The sequence below is a fragment of the Scyliorhinus torazame genome, chromosome 7 (assembly GCF_047496885.1).
Source record: "Scyliorhinus torazame isolate Kashiwa2021f chromosome 7, sScyTor2.1, whole genome shotgun sequence".
Classification (NCBI taxonomy): domain Eukaryota; kingdom Metazoa; phylum Chordata; class Chondrichthyes; order Carcharhiniformes; family Scyliorhinidae; genus Scyliorhinus; species Scyliorhinus torazame.
In genome coordinates, this window is record NC_092713.1 from 21,946,461 (window position 1) to 21,964,465 (window position 18,005).

Sequence of the window (18,005 nt, forward strand, 5' to 3'; positions counted from 1 at the left end):
TGCATTGTTCTTCTTTCTGTTAATATATTCCAGTATTTCCCAGGATAATGTCCGGGGATGTGAACTGACAATAGGTGCAGACTCGATGGGCCGAATGGCCTCCTTCGGCACTGTTAATTCTATGTATGGATGTAATTATGAGAAAACATTTGAGAAGATTGGACTAATTTCATTGGCGCAGCTAAAAGAAGATTGTTGAAAGGATACACAAGGAAAGACAATTTCCTCGAGGTAGGGGAGTTAATGGGAAGGATTAATCAATTTAAGATTGTCACTAAAGACAGTGAGGAACGGGATCCAGGAGCTATTTCTTGGCGTAGACAGCTGTAGGAACATGGAAGGGGTGATCATAGAATCCCTACAGTACAGGAGGCCATTCGACCCATTGAGTCCATACCAACCTCTGAAAGACACACCCCTCCACACGATTCCCGTAGCCTCAACTTACCTTTTGGATACTAAGGGGCAGTTTATCCTGGACAAACCTGTACATCTTTGGACTGTGGGAGGAAACCGGAGCACCCGGAAGAGTCCCACGCAGACACGGGGAGAACGTACAGGCTCTGCACAGACAGTGACCAGAGGCCGGAATTGAACCCGGGCCCCTGGTGCTGTGATGCAGAAGTGCTAACCACTGTGCCACCCATTCATTTACATCCAAGGGGGCAGATTTAATGTTTCATCCAACGCCTCCCAACAGTGTGGCATTCCCTCAGGACTGCACTCGAGGGTCATCCTGGAATATGAACTCAAACCCCTGGCGGGGGGGGGGTGCGTGGAGGAGAGTTTGAACTCTGACTCTGAGGTTACCAGCTGTGTCTCTGCTAACCTAAGAAACTATAAGTGTCACTCTGCAGTCTCACACTACTTGCTTCGGTCGTTATTAAATTATAGCAGCTTATGTATTCTCAGAGTTGTTTTGCTTACAATCTCCTCTTACGACTGAGCTGATTAGCAGGAAGGCACTTAGCGAAAAGAAGCCGTAGGGGTCACTGTCAAAACTCCAATCAAATAAGAGACCAAAACGGTTTGACTTGCAGATTTATTGACTTTTGTCAGGTGCGACAGATGTCGAGCTGTTGTTTCAGGGTAAGTATTGATTAAGTGGACTGGTGTTGTTTGCCGCCCCTCAATGAACTCATGTCTCCATTGACTCTGTAGATTTTGTTCGGCTCCTACGGTTTCAATCAAAACGGTTGATCTAACATTTGAATCAAACTAAATTATATACAACTCACAACACAGAAAGGTTGGGGTTCATGCTCCCCCTACCCTACTTCAGCTCACCCCTTCAAAGAACATTCTATTCCTTTCTCCCTCGCGTACCTACCCAGATTCCCCCATATGCAGCTATGCCACTCACCGGAAGCACCCCTTGTGTTGCCAATGTCACCAGTCCCTGGGTAAAGATGGTCCTCCTGAACTTTTATTATTCACAATCTTAGTCACAGAGTCACAAGGGTGAGATCTTCCGTCTGTTCATCCCGGTAGGATCTTCCGGTCCTGCCGAGGGCACCACCCCCGGTGGCGTGGTGTAGATTAAATGGGAAATCCCATTGAGACCCGCGGGACCATCGGCCAATGCCGGGCTACCTTCCGACGCCGAGAAACACAAATCTCTCCCTCAGAGTTGTACAGCATAGAAAGAGGCCCTTCGGCCCACTGTGTCTGTGTTGGCCGACAGGCACCTATCTGCCCTAATCCCATTAGACCTCCTATGGTCTTAGGTTCTTGATTAATAAGGAGATCAGGGGGTTATGGGGAGAAGGCAGGAGAATGGGGATGAGAAAAATATCAGCCATGATTGAATGGCGGAGCAGACTCGATGGGCCGAGTGGCCTAATTCTGCTCCTGTGTCTGATGGTCTAATGGTCATTCTCCAGCACTTGGTCCATCGCAGTGGCATTTGAAGTGCTCTTTTATTGAAGTCCCCCAGTTTTTGACTGGTCATCCCTGTCTTCTCTTTTCTTGGGAAAAGAACCCCGGCCTGCTCAGCTTTTCCTCACAATCACATCTCACAGTTCTGACATAATCCATGTAAATGGGTTTTGCACCTTCGCCAGCGCCTCGAGGTGATTGAAACAGCTTGATGTTCCTACAGACGTGACAGCAGCCTTGTTTAGATTATCACAGATGGCGTGAAGGTAAACTCCTGCTGAGCATTTAATTTGGAATGTTAGAGAAAAAGCAAGAGGAGGAGGCCGGCCAGCTATCTTTTATTTGAGACGCGCGCATCAGATCAAGTGACACGCCTGGGATCGGATGGGAACAGATCACAGCGTGCAAGCAGAACGTCTGCGCACTTATAGCTTCCACGGTCCATTAAATCAGAATCCCTCAGATCCACTTCTTGGACAATCCACATTCACCCTTCGCTCCTGATTGTTTCTCATGTACAACAATAACTTGTGTTTATGTCAGGCGGGAGGAGGTTACAGAGATATGGTGGACGAAGGCCATGGAGGGATTTGAACCAAAGGGTGGGAATTTTTAAAATTGAGGCCTTGCTCGGACTGGGAGCCAAGGCTGGCGAGCACAGGGCAGGCGGGCCAATGGGTGGTGTTCAGAAATAGGCGGCGGGGTGAGTTGATGTTTACGGAGGATGCAAAGAGGCCATTGGAATAGTTGGATTTTCGGGTGACAAAGACGAGACTGTTTCAGTAGCAGGGGAGCTCAGGAAGGGGTGGTGGGATATATGCTATCGCTCGGCGACATCGTCTTGTTCCACACCTTTGGGGGTGGGTGGGGGGAGAGCGATTCTCAGCTCGAACTCCACATCACCTTTTTGGCCCTTCCACTGACTGATTCATTCTCTCTCTCCCTTTCTTATTTCTCTCTCTCTTTCCCATTCTCTCTCTCCCCCCTTTCCCATTTCTCTCTCTCCCCCCTTTCCCATTTCTCTCTCTCCTGTCACAAATGCTTCTCTGACAGCCGCTACTGGATAGAAATGTCCTCCAGTTAAATGTCAGGTAAAACAAAGTTATTGCCCCTGGTGGCTGCCACAAACATTGTTCTTGAGCCACCAACTCTACCCCTCTCTCTGGCAACGATCTGAGGCTGAACCACTGTTCACAACCTCAAAGTCTTATTTGAGATAAAATTGTCCAACCCCACCTCAGCTCTATCCGTCTTCTTTTCAAGCTTTAAATTCCTGTCATGAACTTCACACTTCCTACATAACCCCCTCCATCCAGGAGTTGTAACAGTTGGCTTTGGCGATACACTATCCATCCACAATCTGGCATTATTTTATTTCTACCACGGGCTATGACTAGGCCTCTGGGGTATTGAGTGGGCCAGCTCTGCACTGTGGAGTTTGCCTGTGCGTGTGCTGAACTGGTTGCCAATTATGGCTGGGTACATTGCTGGAGATTTCGTTCATGGCCCTTAGGGCGGCACGATGGCACAGTGGTTAGCACTGCTGCTTCACAGCATCAGGGTGCCAGGTTCGATTCCTGGCTTGGGCCACTGACTGTGTGGAGTCTGCACGTTCTCCCCGTGTCTGTTTGGGTTTCCTCCGGGGGCTCCGGTTTCCTCCCACTTCGATAGGCAGAATGGAAGAGCAGAATTGTTTCTAAACAGTAAGAAATTAGCAAAAGATGGTGTCGGAGGGACTTGGGAGGCCTTGTGTAATCAATCACAGAACCTAGACATGTAAGTACAGCAGGCTATTAGGAAGGCACATGGTACATTGCCCTTTATTGCCATGGATTAGAGTATGCAAGGAAGTCTTACTACTGTTACATAGCACCCCCATAGCACTCTATATAGTTTTGGTCTCCTTCCCTCAGGAATCAACTGCTTAGGCGGGGTACAATGACGATTCATTCTATTGACCTGCTGAACCATGAGGAGATTTCGAGTAGAGCAGATTTATATTCTCTGGCGTTTAGAAGAAAAGAATTGATGTAATTGAAGCATATAAAATTATTTACGGCGGCACGGTTTAGCACAGTGGGCTAAATAGCTGGCTTGTAATGCAGAACAAGGCCAGCAGCGCGAGTTCAATTCCCGTACCGGCCTCCCCGAACAGGCGCCGGAATGTGGCGACTATGGGCTTTTCACAGTAACTTCATTGAAGCCTACTTGTGACAATAAGTGATGACGATTATTATTATTACGGCGGTTAGCACTTCTGCCTCACAGCGCCAGGGATCCGGGTTCAATTCCGGCCTTGGGTGACTGTCTGTGTGCAGTTAGCACTTTCTCCCCAAGTCTGTGTGGGTTTCCTCCGGGTGCTCCGGCTTCCTCCCACAGTCCAAAGTTGTGCAGGTTAGGTGGATTGGCCGGGCTAAATTGCCCCTTAATGTCCAAAGGGTTGGGCGGGGTCACAGGGTTGGGATGGGGGAGTGGGCCTAGGTAGGGTGCTCTTACAGAGGGTCGGTGCAGACTCGCTGGGCCGAATGGCCTCCTTCTGCTCTGTAGGTATTCTGTTCTGTACTTGACATAATCGATATTGAGAGGCAGGATGGACTGTTTGGATTAGAGACTAATTAGTCTCTGACTAATGTGTTGGTCACTTAGGACTGAGCTAAGGAGAAATTCTTCACTCAGTGGGTTTTGTATCTTTGTGATTCTATCCCAGAGAGTACATTCAGTACGGAAATCAATAGAGTTTGAGGCACTCTAAAAATCTAGCGCGATGAGGATAGGGCAGGTGAGTGCAGTTAATATAAAAGTTCAGCCATACTTTTTATTGAATGGTGTAGCAGGTTCAAGGACCGTAAGATCTACTACTTGCTCTTTTCTATTCATTCATGGAATATGGGTGCTGCCGGCTCGGGCAACATTTGCTCCAGTTGCCTCCAACAGTTCAAAGATGTGCAGGTTAGGTGGATTGGCCATGCTAAATTGCCCCTTAGATGTCCAAAAAGGATGTGTAGGTTAGGTTAAGAGGTTCTTGGGATAGTGCGGGGGACTGAGCTTGGGTGTAGTGTTCTTTCAGAGGGTGGGTGCAGACTCGATGGGCCGAACAGCCTCCTTCTGCACTGCAGAGACTCTATCAAGCATACATCGAGAGCCAAAGGTGGCTGCTGATTAATAGGCAAGTCTCTCACCAGCTTATACAGAATATTTTTTTTTGATGAGGTTGTGTTGGAGCTGAGGAGAAACTGGCAGCTGTGAGCTAAAACAGATCCGTAAAAGTCAAAGAGATGACATTAGTTGCATTATTGTGATAATTAGCACCTTGCGATGATCTATGTTAGTGCACTTGAATGGACTTATGATTTTGTGCACTTAAAAAGTCCATTAATATGAACAGGAGCAGGTGGTTCGTGATCTTTCTAACAGTCCAGGAACACCATTTGTTGTTTATTACAATTTAAAGAGCAGAGTAAAATTCACTTCCTTAAGTGTAGCAAAACGTGGCTAATTGTGGTTTATAAGGTAATGAAGGACTCGGATAGCAGAGGGAAAAATTACTCCTGGATTGTTAGAGGAAGAACAAAGGATAGTGGACGTCTCAAACTCTCCCCCTCAAAAAGATGTTGGGTTTGTGTGTGTGTGTGTTGAACAATTCAAAATTGAGCTCCATTTTTGTTGGGTCTGGGTATTCAAAGTTACGGAGCCAAGGCAGGATGATGGAGTTCAGATAGACAGATCGCCCCTGATCTGCCATGGTACCGGTCCGAGGAGCTGGTGACATCCTTAAGTCCCTAATGCTTCGAACCTCAGAATAGTAGATGGGGCCTGAGCTGAATTTCTCCCCATGCATTCTCCCGCTAGTGCTTTCTCACGAGGAGCCCTCGGTGCACAGGAAGATTAATTAGTTGCTTCGACTCCGAGCTGCCTGTGGTATTTGGTTAAAATGTCAGGGAAAGTTCAGAAGTGACACTCAATGGGATAATAAATTGCCTCCAATACAAATGATATTACAGGTCATCGACCGGGAAGCTACCACCAGAAATGAGAGGATTGCAGAGGCCACAGGCTCGATTAAACCAGTGTCGATAAATCAAATGCCGTTTCCTCTCTTTTCCCAAAATGAGAACGCCGCTGTCCTCGATCTGAAAGGATCCCTCAGCTCCATTTCCTGGGACGCAGGTGCTGTCAGAGCTGCAGAAGCAGCCATTTTGGAATCTCCTCAGCCATGACAACAGAGGCCTCACTCCCAATGTGGTCGTGAGGTCATGAACGGCATTAGGCAAACGCAAGCTTTATTCTTTCTCGCTCACGAGATGTCGATTTGGAAGAAAAATGACACCCCCCCCACCACCCCCCCCGAGCTCGGTCACATGTGCCACGGTCTTGGGTTTCCTCATCTCCACCGGGCCGTGCTTTCCGTGTGATTGGAAGCCAGCGACTCCGGTTCCCATTCCGGCTGGTGGAAGTGGATGCTGTTATCCCTTGCCCATCGGGCAAAGACTTGCTTCTCTGTGATGAACCGGTGGTGGCTCCCCTTGCGTCCGAGCTCATGCGAGATGTACATCGTGCATTCGTCGATCCCCGCAGGTTCGTAGTAGTGATACGGCACCGGGCGGCGAGTAGGGTCCCTAAGAAAGAAAAAAAAAAAAGTCACTGCACCGCTATTTTTTCATTCGTTTGTGCCATTGGCCAGAATTCGTTCCCTAATTGCCGTCGAACTGAATGGCTTGCCAGGCCACTTCAGGGGGTGGTCAAGAGTCAAACCAGGTCTGGGGTCACATGTAGGCCAGACCAGGGAAGGACGGGAAATTTCCTTTCCTAAAGGGAGCCCTTGACCACTGAACTTGCATTCACTAAGGACATTGGTGAACCATGTGGGTTTTTATGACAAGGCGATGATTATTTCATGGTCCTCATTACTAATTTTTAATTCCAGATTAATTCATTGAATTTAAATCCCACCAGAGCATTAGTCTGGGTCTCTGGATTACAAGACATTGCCACCATGCTACCCCCCCCCCCCCCCCCAACACATGCCACCGTCCTACATTGTGACAGTGATTACACCACAAAAATATTTAATTGCCTGTAAATAGCTTTGGGTCATTTCGAAGCTGTGAAAGGCCCCATAGAAGTATTTCCTTCCCCGACAAAGGTGTTTTGTACACCATGGGAAGACAGTGGCGGAATGGTATTGTCATTGGCCATCTTATCCAGGTACCCAGGTTAAAGCTCTGGGGACCTGGGTTCAAATCCCATCACAGCAGATGGTGAAATTTGAATTTGAATTGGAAAAAAAAAAACCCTGGAATTAAAAGTCTAATGATGCCCACAAAACCATTGCCAATTGATGTAAAAACCCATCTGGTTCACTAATGACCGTATCGTCATCCTGACTAAGAGATCCTCTGACCCAACCTATTGACCCTCTTGGCCTATGTGGCTGAACTAGTCAATGCTTTACCCACCGGAGTCTTGAGCAGCAGCTCTGAGTGATTGGTCACTTGACGGGCTGTCCAAGAAGGAGGAAGGTTGCGTTTATATGGTGCCTCTCGCGACTGCAGAATATCCCAAAGCACTTTACAGCCAATAAGTATCCTGAGAGAATGGAATCTTTTGTTCCTTTCTTTGTAATAGGCACAATGCAGACAGTACTCAGCGTCTTGCAAAACACAAAATGAAATGTCTACTGTTAGATGTGATTCTGCGTTTGGGCAGCACTTGCTGAACAACCCTGAGTGTGCTAATAGCTACAGTGACAGCCAATTGAAGATAATCAGTCAAGCTCGTAACTTGGCTCATTTACGCTTGCTGGCAGCGACATACATTAACACACAGGGACCCATTCTCTGCAAACAAAAGGAATATGCCCAAACCTTGCATCATTTTTAAATTACTCGGGAAGTTGGGAGCATAAAGATCCCTGTTGCTTTCCCCACTGGCAATTAGAATTGACTTGCAAAGCAATGAGCACCATTAATTCTTGTGATTGCTGAAATTTGACATTCTTGCTCTTGCTCTGACGAGTGCAAGATTCTTCGGCAACCTGTCTCTATTTTCAGCAATGTTCATATTTTGACTTATTCATTTACAGAATGTAAATCCTGACGACATGAGTGGATCACACGGATTTATGACGATCCCGTAATTTCATGGTTGCAAGGGTGGAATTTGGACCCGCACCTGCAAACGATTAGTCCTTGTCTCAGAATTACTAGCCCAATCGCAAAGCCATTATGCTGCCACCTCTACCCCGCTGTTTCTAGCCATTCGTTCGTGTAACTCCAGTGCTGCACCAACAGAGTTGCTTCTCTGCAATGGACTCTCAGTTGTACCCAGAGCAACTAGCAATGAACAATAACACTGGCCTTGCCAGCAATTCCCAGGGTAGTACAGTGGTTAGCACTGTTGCCTCATAGGGACCCGGGTTTGATTCCGACTTTGGGTGACTGTCTGTGTGGAGTCAGCACGTTCTTTCCGTGTCTGCGTTGGGTTTTCTCCGGGTGCTCCGGTTTCCTCCCACAGTCTAAAGATGTGCAGGTTAGGTGGACTGGCCATGCTAAATTCCCCCTTAGTGTCCAAAGATGTGTAGGTTAAATTATGGGGTTAGGGCGTGGGCCTAGGTCGGGTGCTGTTTTGGAGGGTTGGTGTGTAGAGTCGATGGGCTGAATGGCCTCCTGCTGCACTGTAAGGATTCTATGATATCCCGAGAAGAAATTAGTCACCTCCTTAGTTTTAGGCTTGATTCTGCAGTTTCTGCGATGCAGTCTTTCCAATCTGATCAATGTTCCTGCTGCTCCACATCGCAACTTACAGAAGAGCTACAACACAGAAGGAGGTTGACGGCCTTGTTGTGTCCCCGCCGGGTCTCTGCAACAGCAACTCAGCTGGCTCTGCACCCCCCCCCCCCCCCCCCCACCTTTCTCTTCAGGGGCTTATCCAACTCACCTTTGAGAGCCCCGATTCCATGTGCCGTCGCCACGCTCTCAGGCAGTGCATTCCAGATCCTAACCACGCGCGTCTGTGCAAACATTTCCCGGCATGTCGCTTTTGGTTCCTCAGCCATAAAATCCACGAACCCCGGACCTCCACCCATTCCGTCAACGGGGGAACAGTTTCTCCTCTTCCCGCTCTGTCCAGTCTGTGGTGTTGGGTGTTCTGACACACAGATGAGCCAACACGGTTGTATATGGTACAACGCTATTTTATTCAAACTTACTATGTACAGTTTTGTCTTTGCACTCTGCACGTGGGGGTTCCCTGCTTGTGATGTTGTAACAGCTCTTCTCTGTTTCTTTATCCCCAGACCTACTGACCACCAGGTGTCGTGCTCGTGCTTTTTATGTGGTTGGTGTTCTTGTCTGTGATTGGTTGTGGTGTTGTGTGCTCTGATTTGCCTGTTGGTGTGTCCATCATGATGTGTGTGTTTGAATATCATGACATCCCCCCTTTTTACAAAGATATGTGCCTACGTGGTAATAAATATGATCGTGTCGTGAGTGCATCTAAGAGTGTGTGTGTGTCGTGTGCAGCATGTGCATATGACGGAACTATGTACATGGGGCGATGTCGGGTGCGTCACATGAACCAAGTTGTACCATAACATAACATAAATGCGAACGAGAGAAGAAGAAAAAAAACTTGAACAGTTGTCCAGTCAGACGACATCTGGAACGATAAACAACAGGTTATCATGTAAAATTGTGCAACTTGTTAAACATATGAACGGTATTATAAGTCCAGTCTAATGGGCTTGCGACGAGTTCGGGTTGACCGCCTCAAGGGTGGATCAAGAACCACCGGCTGCTGTGCAGGCATGGCCATGGGTGGCGATGGAAAGGGCGTGATGTGCGGCAGCTCCACAAAGTCATCCTCGGAAGCCTGTTGAGGATCTGGCGTGTGCGTACTGTGTGGCTGTGAGCGTGGAAGTCGGCGAAGGGCGCGCCGATTGCGGCGACGCACTGAACCATCCGGCATGCGAACCAGGAACGAGCGGGGAGCCACTTGTCGGAGGACTTCGGCCGGTGCTGACCAGCCACCATACGGTTGATGGACGCGTACTTTGTCTCCGGAGGACAGGGGGGGCAGGTCCGTCGCTCGTGTGTCGTACCGACTTTTCTGGCGATCACGCTGCATTTGCATGTTCCGAAGAACCGTCTCAAGGTCTGTTGTTGGTGCCAGGATGGAAGGTACCGTCGTCCTGAGGGAGCGACCCATTAGTAGCTGCGCTGGCGAGAGACCCGTGGATAGCGGGGCCGATCGATAGGCCAGCAAGGCAAGGTTAAAGTCCGATCCGGCAGCAGCCGCCTTGCACAGGAGCCGCTTGGCGATGTGGACACCCTTTTCAGCCTTCCCGTTCGATTGTGGATGTAGAGGGCTGGATGTCACATGAGTGAAACCATATGCTGCGGCAAAGGACGACCATTCACGGCTGGCGAAGCAGGGTCCATTGTCTGACATGACAGTCCTTGGAATGCCATAGCGAGCAAATGTTTCCTTGCAGGCCCCAATGACTGCGGACGACGTCAGATCATGGAGAGGCATGACTTCCGGGTAGTTTGAGAAGTAGTCTATAATAACGATGTAATCTCTGCCGAGCGCGTGAAATAGGTCAACACCCACCTTCGCCCAGGGGGACGTCACCATCTCGTGTGGTAGAAGTGTTTCCGGAGGTTGCGCCGGCTGAAACCTCTGACAGGTTGTGCAGTTGAGCACCATGTTGGCTATGTCTTCATTAATACCCGGCCAATATACCGCCTCCCGGGCCCTTCGTCTGCATTTTTCGACGCCCAAGTGGCCTTCGTGTAGTTGATGAAGAATCATCTGGCGCACGCTGTGCGGAATAACGATCCTGTCTGATTTCATAAGGACCCCGTCTATGTTGGTAAGATCATCTCGCACATTATAAAACTGGGGGCACTGCCCTTTGAGCCACCCTTCCGTCATGTGGCGCATCACTCGCTGCAGAAGGGGGTCAGTCGCCGTCTCTGCGCGTATGTGGGCCAGACTAGGATCATCAGCTGGCAGATTTGCTGCTGTCAGAGTTACGTGTGCCTCAATTTGACGCACGAACCCCTCCGCATCTGGTGGTGTGCTCACTGCTCGGGAAAGAGTGTCCGCCACGATGAGATCCTTCCCCGGAGTGTAGATCAGTTCGAAATCGTACCTCCTGAGTTTAAGTAAGATGCGCTGGAGGCGAGGAGTCATGTCGTTCAGGTCTTTGTTAATGATGTTGACCAGGGGGCGGTGGTCAGTTTCGACCGTAAATCGTGGCAGGCCATACACATAGTCGTGGAACTTGTCCAGTCCAGTTAACAAGCCCAGGCATTCTTTTTCGATTTGCACGTAGCGCTGTTCGGTAGGGGTCATGGCTCGTGAGGCATATGCAACCGGGGCCCATGACGACGTGCTGTCTTTTTGCAGGAGTACCGCTCCAATACCAGATTGGCTGGCGTCTGTTGAGATCTTTGTAGGGCGAGTCGTGTCAAAGAAGGCCAGCACTGGTGCCGTGACCAGTTTGTGCTTGAGCTCCTCCCATTCCCGCTGATGCGATTGGTGCCAGTTGAATTCTGTCGATTTTTTTACGAGATGGCGCATATTTGTTGTATAAGAAGCCAGGTTGGGAATGAACTTCCCAAGGAAGTTGACCATGCCCAGGAATCTTAGGACAGCCTTCTTGTCAGCCGGTCGTGGCATGGCTGTGATGGCGCTAACCTTGTCTGCATCGGGACGGACCCCTGACCTTGAGATGTGGTCCCCGAGGAATTTCAGCTCCGTCTGGCCGAAGGCACACTTCGCACGGTTGAGACGCAGGCCATTTTGTCGTATGCGGGTGAAGACACGTCGTAGACGATGCATGTGTTCCTGCGGAGTGGTGGACCAAATGATGATATCGTCCACATATACACGTACCCCTTCGATGCCTTCCATCATCTGCTCCATAATGCGGTGGAAAACTTCAGATGCTGAAATGATGCCGAATGGCATCCGGTTGTAGCAGAATCTGCCAAAAGGGGTGTTGAATGTGCATAGTCTTCGGCTGGCCGGGTCCAGTTGGATCTGCCAAAATCCTTTGGACGCATCCAATTTGGTGAATATTTTGGCTCGCGCCATCTCGCTGGTGAGGTCCTCTCGTTTCGGGATGGGATAGTGTTCCCGCATGATGTTGTTATTCAGATCTTTAGGATCTATACATATACGGAGCTCGCCAGAGGGCTTCTTTACACAGACCATGGAGCTGACCCATGGCGTGGGCTCCGTGACCCTGGATAGGACCCCTTGGTCCTGAAGAACCTGCAGTTGTACCTTGAGGCGGTCTTTGAGTGGCGCAGGAACCCTGCGAGGTGCGTGAACGACAGGGATGGCGTCCGGTCTGAGTCGAATCTTGTACGTGTATGGCAATGTCCCCATGCCTTCAAAAACCTCCTGGTTGTGAGCAAGGAGGGAATGGAGATTTGCGTGGAACTCAGCATCCGGGAAGTCGGATATCTCATCTGGAGAGAGAGACATAATGCGCTGTACCAGGTGAAGGACCTTACACGCCTGTGCGCCCAGTAACGAGTCCTTTGATGAGCCGACAACTTCGAAGGGGAGTGTGGCCGTGTGCATCTTGTGAGTTACCTGTAGCTGGCAAGATCCTATGGACGGGATGACGTTCCCGTTATAGTCAACCATCTTGAGCCGGGATGGCGTGATGGGTGGTTTGACCTTCATGGCCTGGACTGCAGAATATGCAATCAGGTTGGCGGATGCGCCGGTGTCCAGACGGAAGGCGACGCGCGATCGGTTGACCGTCAGGGTGGCACACCACTCATCGGCTGGATTGATGGCATTGACCTTGTTGACATCGATGACGGAAACGCGGAAGGCATCCTGGTCATCTGCATCACTTAACTGGAAGTCTTGATGCGTGGGCTGGACGGTCCTGACTTGTCTGCGAGATTGTCGAGGATGCGCCGGATCCATGGGTTGAGCCGAACGACAGTGGGCTGCGTAGTGGCCCATCTTGCCACATCTGAGGCACTGTCGGTTTTTTGCAGGACATTGCCCTTTTAAATGTAGAGCTCCACAATTGCCGCACGTCATGACGTCACGGCGTTCGTTGCGCCACTGCGCATGCGCAGTGCGATCTTGCGGTGGGCGCGCCTGCGCAGTGCGTCCCTCGTTGTGGCCGTTATTTTTGGCGCGCACCTGCGCGGGAGACCGCGAAAAGCGCGGGAAGCGGCCGCTGTCGTCCGGGCCGTGGGTCGGGAAGTAATCGACGGCCTGGATGCGTTCGACGTCGTGGGCGGCCTGGCTTGCCGATTCGACGGCTGGGGACCCCCTCCGTGCCAACTCGGACGCCTGAAATCGGGCAAAACGGCAGGTAGCATTTTCGTGGAGGACACAGGCTTCCACAGCAGACGCTAAGGTGAGGCTTTTCATTTTAAGAAGCTGCTGGCGTAGGCCACTAGAGGCAACGCCAAAAACAATCTGGTCCCTGATCATGGACTCTGTGGTGGTGCCGTAACCGCAGGACTGCGCTAGAATCCGGAGGTGCGTCAAGAAGGGTTGAAAAAGCTCCTCCTTACCTTGCAGGCGTTGCTGAAAGAGGTATCTTTCAAAACTTTCATTTACTTCAACTTGAAAGTGCTGGTCCAGTTTGAGGATGACCGTGTCATATTTGGATTGGTTTTCGCCTTCTTCGAACACCAGTGAGTTGAAGACGTCGGTGGCGTGCTGACCTGCGTAGAAGAGGAGCATTGCAATCTTCGTGTCATCCGAGGCACTCTGTTTTTCGGTGGCACGGATGTACAGGTCAAATCGCTGCCTGAAGAGCTTCCAATTGGTACCTTGGTTCCCCGCCACTTGCAACGGCTGCGGTTTGTCGGTGCGGTCCATGTCCAGAATGGCAGGTTAGTAGGCAGGTATCGATCCACTCCTGTACCATGTGGTGTTGGGTGTTCTGACACACAGATGAGCCAACACGGTTGTATATGGTACAACGCTATTTTATTCAAACTTACTATGTACAGTTTTGTCTTTGCACTCTGCACGTGGGGGTTCCCTGCTTGTGATGTTGTAACAGCTCTTCTCTGTTTCTTTATCCCCAGACCTACTGACCACCAGGTGTCGTGCTCGTGCTTTTTATGTGGTTGGTGTTCTTGTCTGTGATTGGTTGTGGTGTTGTGTGCTCTGATTTGCCTGTTGGTGTGTCCATCATGATGTGTGTGTTTGAATATCATGACACAGTCGAGGATTTTGAACATCCCTATCAAATTTTACTCCTCACCTTCCCCGCTCCAAGGGGAACAAGCCCAGCTTCCCCAACATCCCTGCAACTAAAGCCATCCCTGGAACCATTCTTGTGAATCACTTCTGCACCCAGCCCGAGGCCTTCCTAAACGGCCGTGCCTGGAACGGGAAGTTGGAGCTAACCCAGAAACTTGATGAACAAATAAGGTTGGTAAAGGTTTCAGGAAAGCGACATATTTGTTGATTCTCAAAAGTGGATAGGAAAAGGTCTAAAGCTTCTACAAAGACAGTCTCTGGGTGCTCATGTTACTCTGTGACAGAAATCTACAGTCAGTACTTTTGGCTGACGTGGAGTTCCCATCCACACCACTTTTGTCACAGAGGTTTCTAGGTGACTGCTGCACATTTTCATTTTGATTTGCCTTCTGTTCTTCACTCTGTTTACCTCAGACTGTTTTAGAACATAGAACGTACAGTGCAAAAGGAGGCCATTCGGCCCATCGAGTCTGCACCGACCTACATTAAGCCCTCACTTCCACCCTATTCCCGTAACCCAATAACCCCTCCTAACCTTTTTACCTAAGGGCAATTTGTCATGGCCAATCCACCCAACCAGCACGTCTTTGGGCGGTGGGAGGAAACCGGAGCACCCGGAGGAAACCCACGCAGACATGGGGAGAACGTGCAGACTCCGCACAGACAGTGACCCAGCGGGGAATCGAACCTGGGACCCTGGCGCTGTGAAGCCACAGTGCTATCCACTTGTGCTACCGTGCTGCCCCATTGCTGTTTTATTTGTATCATATCATAGAATCAACAGAAGGAGGCCATTCGGCCCATCGGGTCTGCACTGACCTACTGAAAGAGCACCCGACTTAAGCCCCACCCCTCCACTCTATCCCCGTAACCCAGTAACTCCTCCTAACCTTTTGGACACTAACAGGCAATTTTATCCTGGCCAATCCACCTAACCTGCACGTCTTTGGACTGTGGGGGGGAAACCGGAGCACCCGGAGGAAACCCACGCAGACACGGGGAGAAAGTGCAGACTCCACGCAGACAGTGACCCAAGCCGGGTATCGAACCCGGGTCCCTGGCACTGTGAAGCCACAGTGCTAACCACTGTGCTACCGTGCCGCCCTATCTTCGCAATGGAAGACTTCAGGCAATCTAAAGGCCGACTTGCTTTTAACTGGTAGCTTCTTCGGAGTAATCCATCGGTGTTAACTTATCTCCGTTGTAAATTACCCCAGCATGAGTGAGAAGCTTGTGGGGTCAAGCTCTGCTTCAGGGCTTAATGGTGTAAGCTAGGCCAGCATGTCAGTGCAGTCCTGGGGGAGTGCTGCAGAGTTTTCTTTCACATGAGGTGCCTTTTGTCAGAGTAAATAGGGAGAGACTGGGGTGGACTCTCCGTCCGTTCACAGCGGCGAGATTCTCCGGTCTGAGCGCCAAAGTCTCTTTCTCCGCTGGCAGCGGTAACGAAGCGGAAACCGCAACGGAGAATCCCGGCCTCTGTTTCCACAGGCAAGAACTCAAGGGGAGATTGAGAGAATGTTTTATTTGCTTTTTGCACAGCTGGAAGCTATGACACTGAGGTACAGCATTGCATGCTCAATCTCATTCTCAGAATTCACAGACACAACACAGGATCCAAAAATGTTTTATTTTCGTTTTTCACACGTAAGTGTTTGAACTTGAAGAACGGCTGCTTAGTGAAGGAAGAGCAGGAGTATTGCTGAAAAAAGACATTCTGTCAAAGCTTTTTGTCTTGCACTCATCAGGGCAATCGCAAGAATATCAATACCAACGTCAGGGGAAACAACAACATCATACTGTATGAGAAGAAGGTGCTGATCGGTTGGCCAGTGGACTCTGATTGGTAGATGCATTGCCATAGAGAATGCACCAGTTAATGGTGATTGACAGTTATCTGCCAACCATTGTTTGAAACTTAAACCAGGCAGTTTGATTCTGATTGGTTAAGACAGTGCTCTGAGGAATGAACCAGCGAATGGATATCACCTATTTTGTTTAGCTGTAACAGATGCAATGCGTGTACATGTTCTTTCTGTCTGCAAAGAATACAACCCTGTGTATTAATATATGCAGATGAGCCACACTGCGAGCCCGACTGACCATCTTAAATTGGTTGTCAGGATTACTTAGTAAATGCTGCCCAATAGTGTACAGAGCTGCCTCTCAGACAATGGGTTCCCATGTAAGACAATCCGAGATAAAAAGGACTAACCTTATAAACATCCTCAGTGAGAAACAAACAAGACACCTTTCGAAAGAAGCTAGGTTGTTTGCTGAGGGAGCTGACGTTTGAGACACTGGGTGCGATTCTATACCCCTGTTGCGCCTGGTGGCCTTCCCGCTATTCCTGCAGAATAGCTAGATAGCCCCTAAACGGGGCTGTGCCGGGCGCGAATAGAGCACGATGCTCGCAGCCTGCAGCACCCGGCACAATCTGGTTCACGCCCAATGAGCCTTGAAACTAATTAAAACACCCCCAGCCCGTCCGAAGCTGGGTTCTCCTAGCTCCCGGGAATTTCCACGCCCACCGGCACAGCGTGATGCCGGCGGGAATCATCACTTGTTTCCAGAAACAGAAACCAGCTGTGATGGCCATGTCAGGGGAGGAGGCTCAGAGGCCTTTGGAGCCCCCGGGTGGTCGGGGAGAGGGGCTGGCACCCTGGCGAGTGGCAACCTTTGACCATGACAGCACCGTGTCTAGTTTATATTGACGCAGAAGGCTGGGAAAAGATATTTTGAATTTCGGAGATTTATCTTTCTGTCGTTGTCAGGACAGAAAGTGGACTCTGATTTCATAAAACAGAGCAGAGCGAGAGAGGTGGGGTGAAAAGGCCTTTCAGCCTGTGGTGGCCTATCCACCTGTCACTTAGTCATTATACAGGAGAATCGCCCCCACTGTCTGACCTTTGCAAGGAATGAAGTCAGTGTTACTCACGGCTAGAGAGTGACGATTGCTGCTGATTGGGGAGAAGGCACCACAACTGAGTGACAGTGTATAGGCCCCAAGTGGACAAGGCATCACAGGCTGAAAGGCCTTTTCTCTCTCTCTCTCTCTCTCTCTGTTATGTTTCTATCTCTCCCTCTGACGATTAAAGAAAGATACATCGCCAAAGCTCTAAATATCTTCCAACTGCCTTCTGCATCAAGGTAAATTAAACACAGTGCTGTCACATGTTGAATTAATGCATTTCCATAAACCTCTGCTTTATAATCTGTAGCGGGACGTAACACGACAAACATTAACAGTAACATTATTCACTGAATCAAACCTGTCCGCAGTGCAGACAGCAAATTCTTCGCCTGCTTTGTTCTGGTAAAGAGTTTATCTGCAATTTACAAAACGATTCTTCCAAGTTTCCTAATGACAGGGTGAGACGTGCAGCAGTGGGTATTAATGTGAAAGCTGTCACACCAGTCAGACATTATAACTCGTTCTCTTGGTTTTTTTTTTGACAATTAAGGATGAAAACTGCCAATTAGTGTGGATGTAAACCGGAATCTCTCTGTGTGACACCTTTCAGCGTGTCAATCGAGCTCTGCAAAGCATTAATAAAATGTTAAATATTCTAAAATGCACTGCAGATAATTTCATTGTGGAATGCCTGAGTCATGTTTCATTGGGTTATTTGTGATTAATGATGGACGTCCAGAAATTTAATATTCAAAAAAGATAGGTTTAAGCTTCAAGAGTCTGACTGCCCTTTCCAATCTCAGTCCTGCTGTCGACGTTTGACCGGACGTTTCATTTACGGGATGTGGGCGTCGCTGGGCATCCCTAGTTGCCCTTCAGAAGGTGGTGGTGAGTTACCTTCTTGAACCACTGCAGTCCTTGAGGTGTAGGTACACCCACTGTGCTGTTAGGGAGGGAG

General features: G+C 49.5%; 1 protein-coding gene across 1 annotated transcript in view; it reads right to left on the reverse strand.

Annotated features, from left to right (window-relative positions):
- Positions 1-1,028: 1,028 nt before the first annotated feature.
- Positions 1,029-18,005, reverse strand: part of st6galnac5a (ST6 (alpha-N-acetyl-neuraminyl-2,3-beta-galactosyl-1,3)-N-acetylgalactosaminide alpha-2,6-sialyltransferase 5a) — a 100,118-nt gene continuing 83,141 nt past the window's right edge. Inside the window, exon 6 of the mRNA XM_072510418.1 lies at positions 1,029-6,494. Within this exon, the coding sequence (XP_072366519.1) occupies positions 6,260-6,494 (235 nt within the window). The 3' untranslated portion in view covers positions 1,029-6,259. The remainder of the gene's footprint in view (positions 6,495-18,005) is intronic.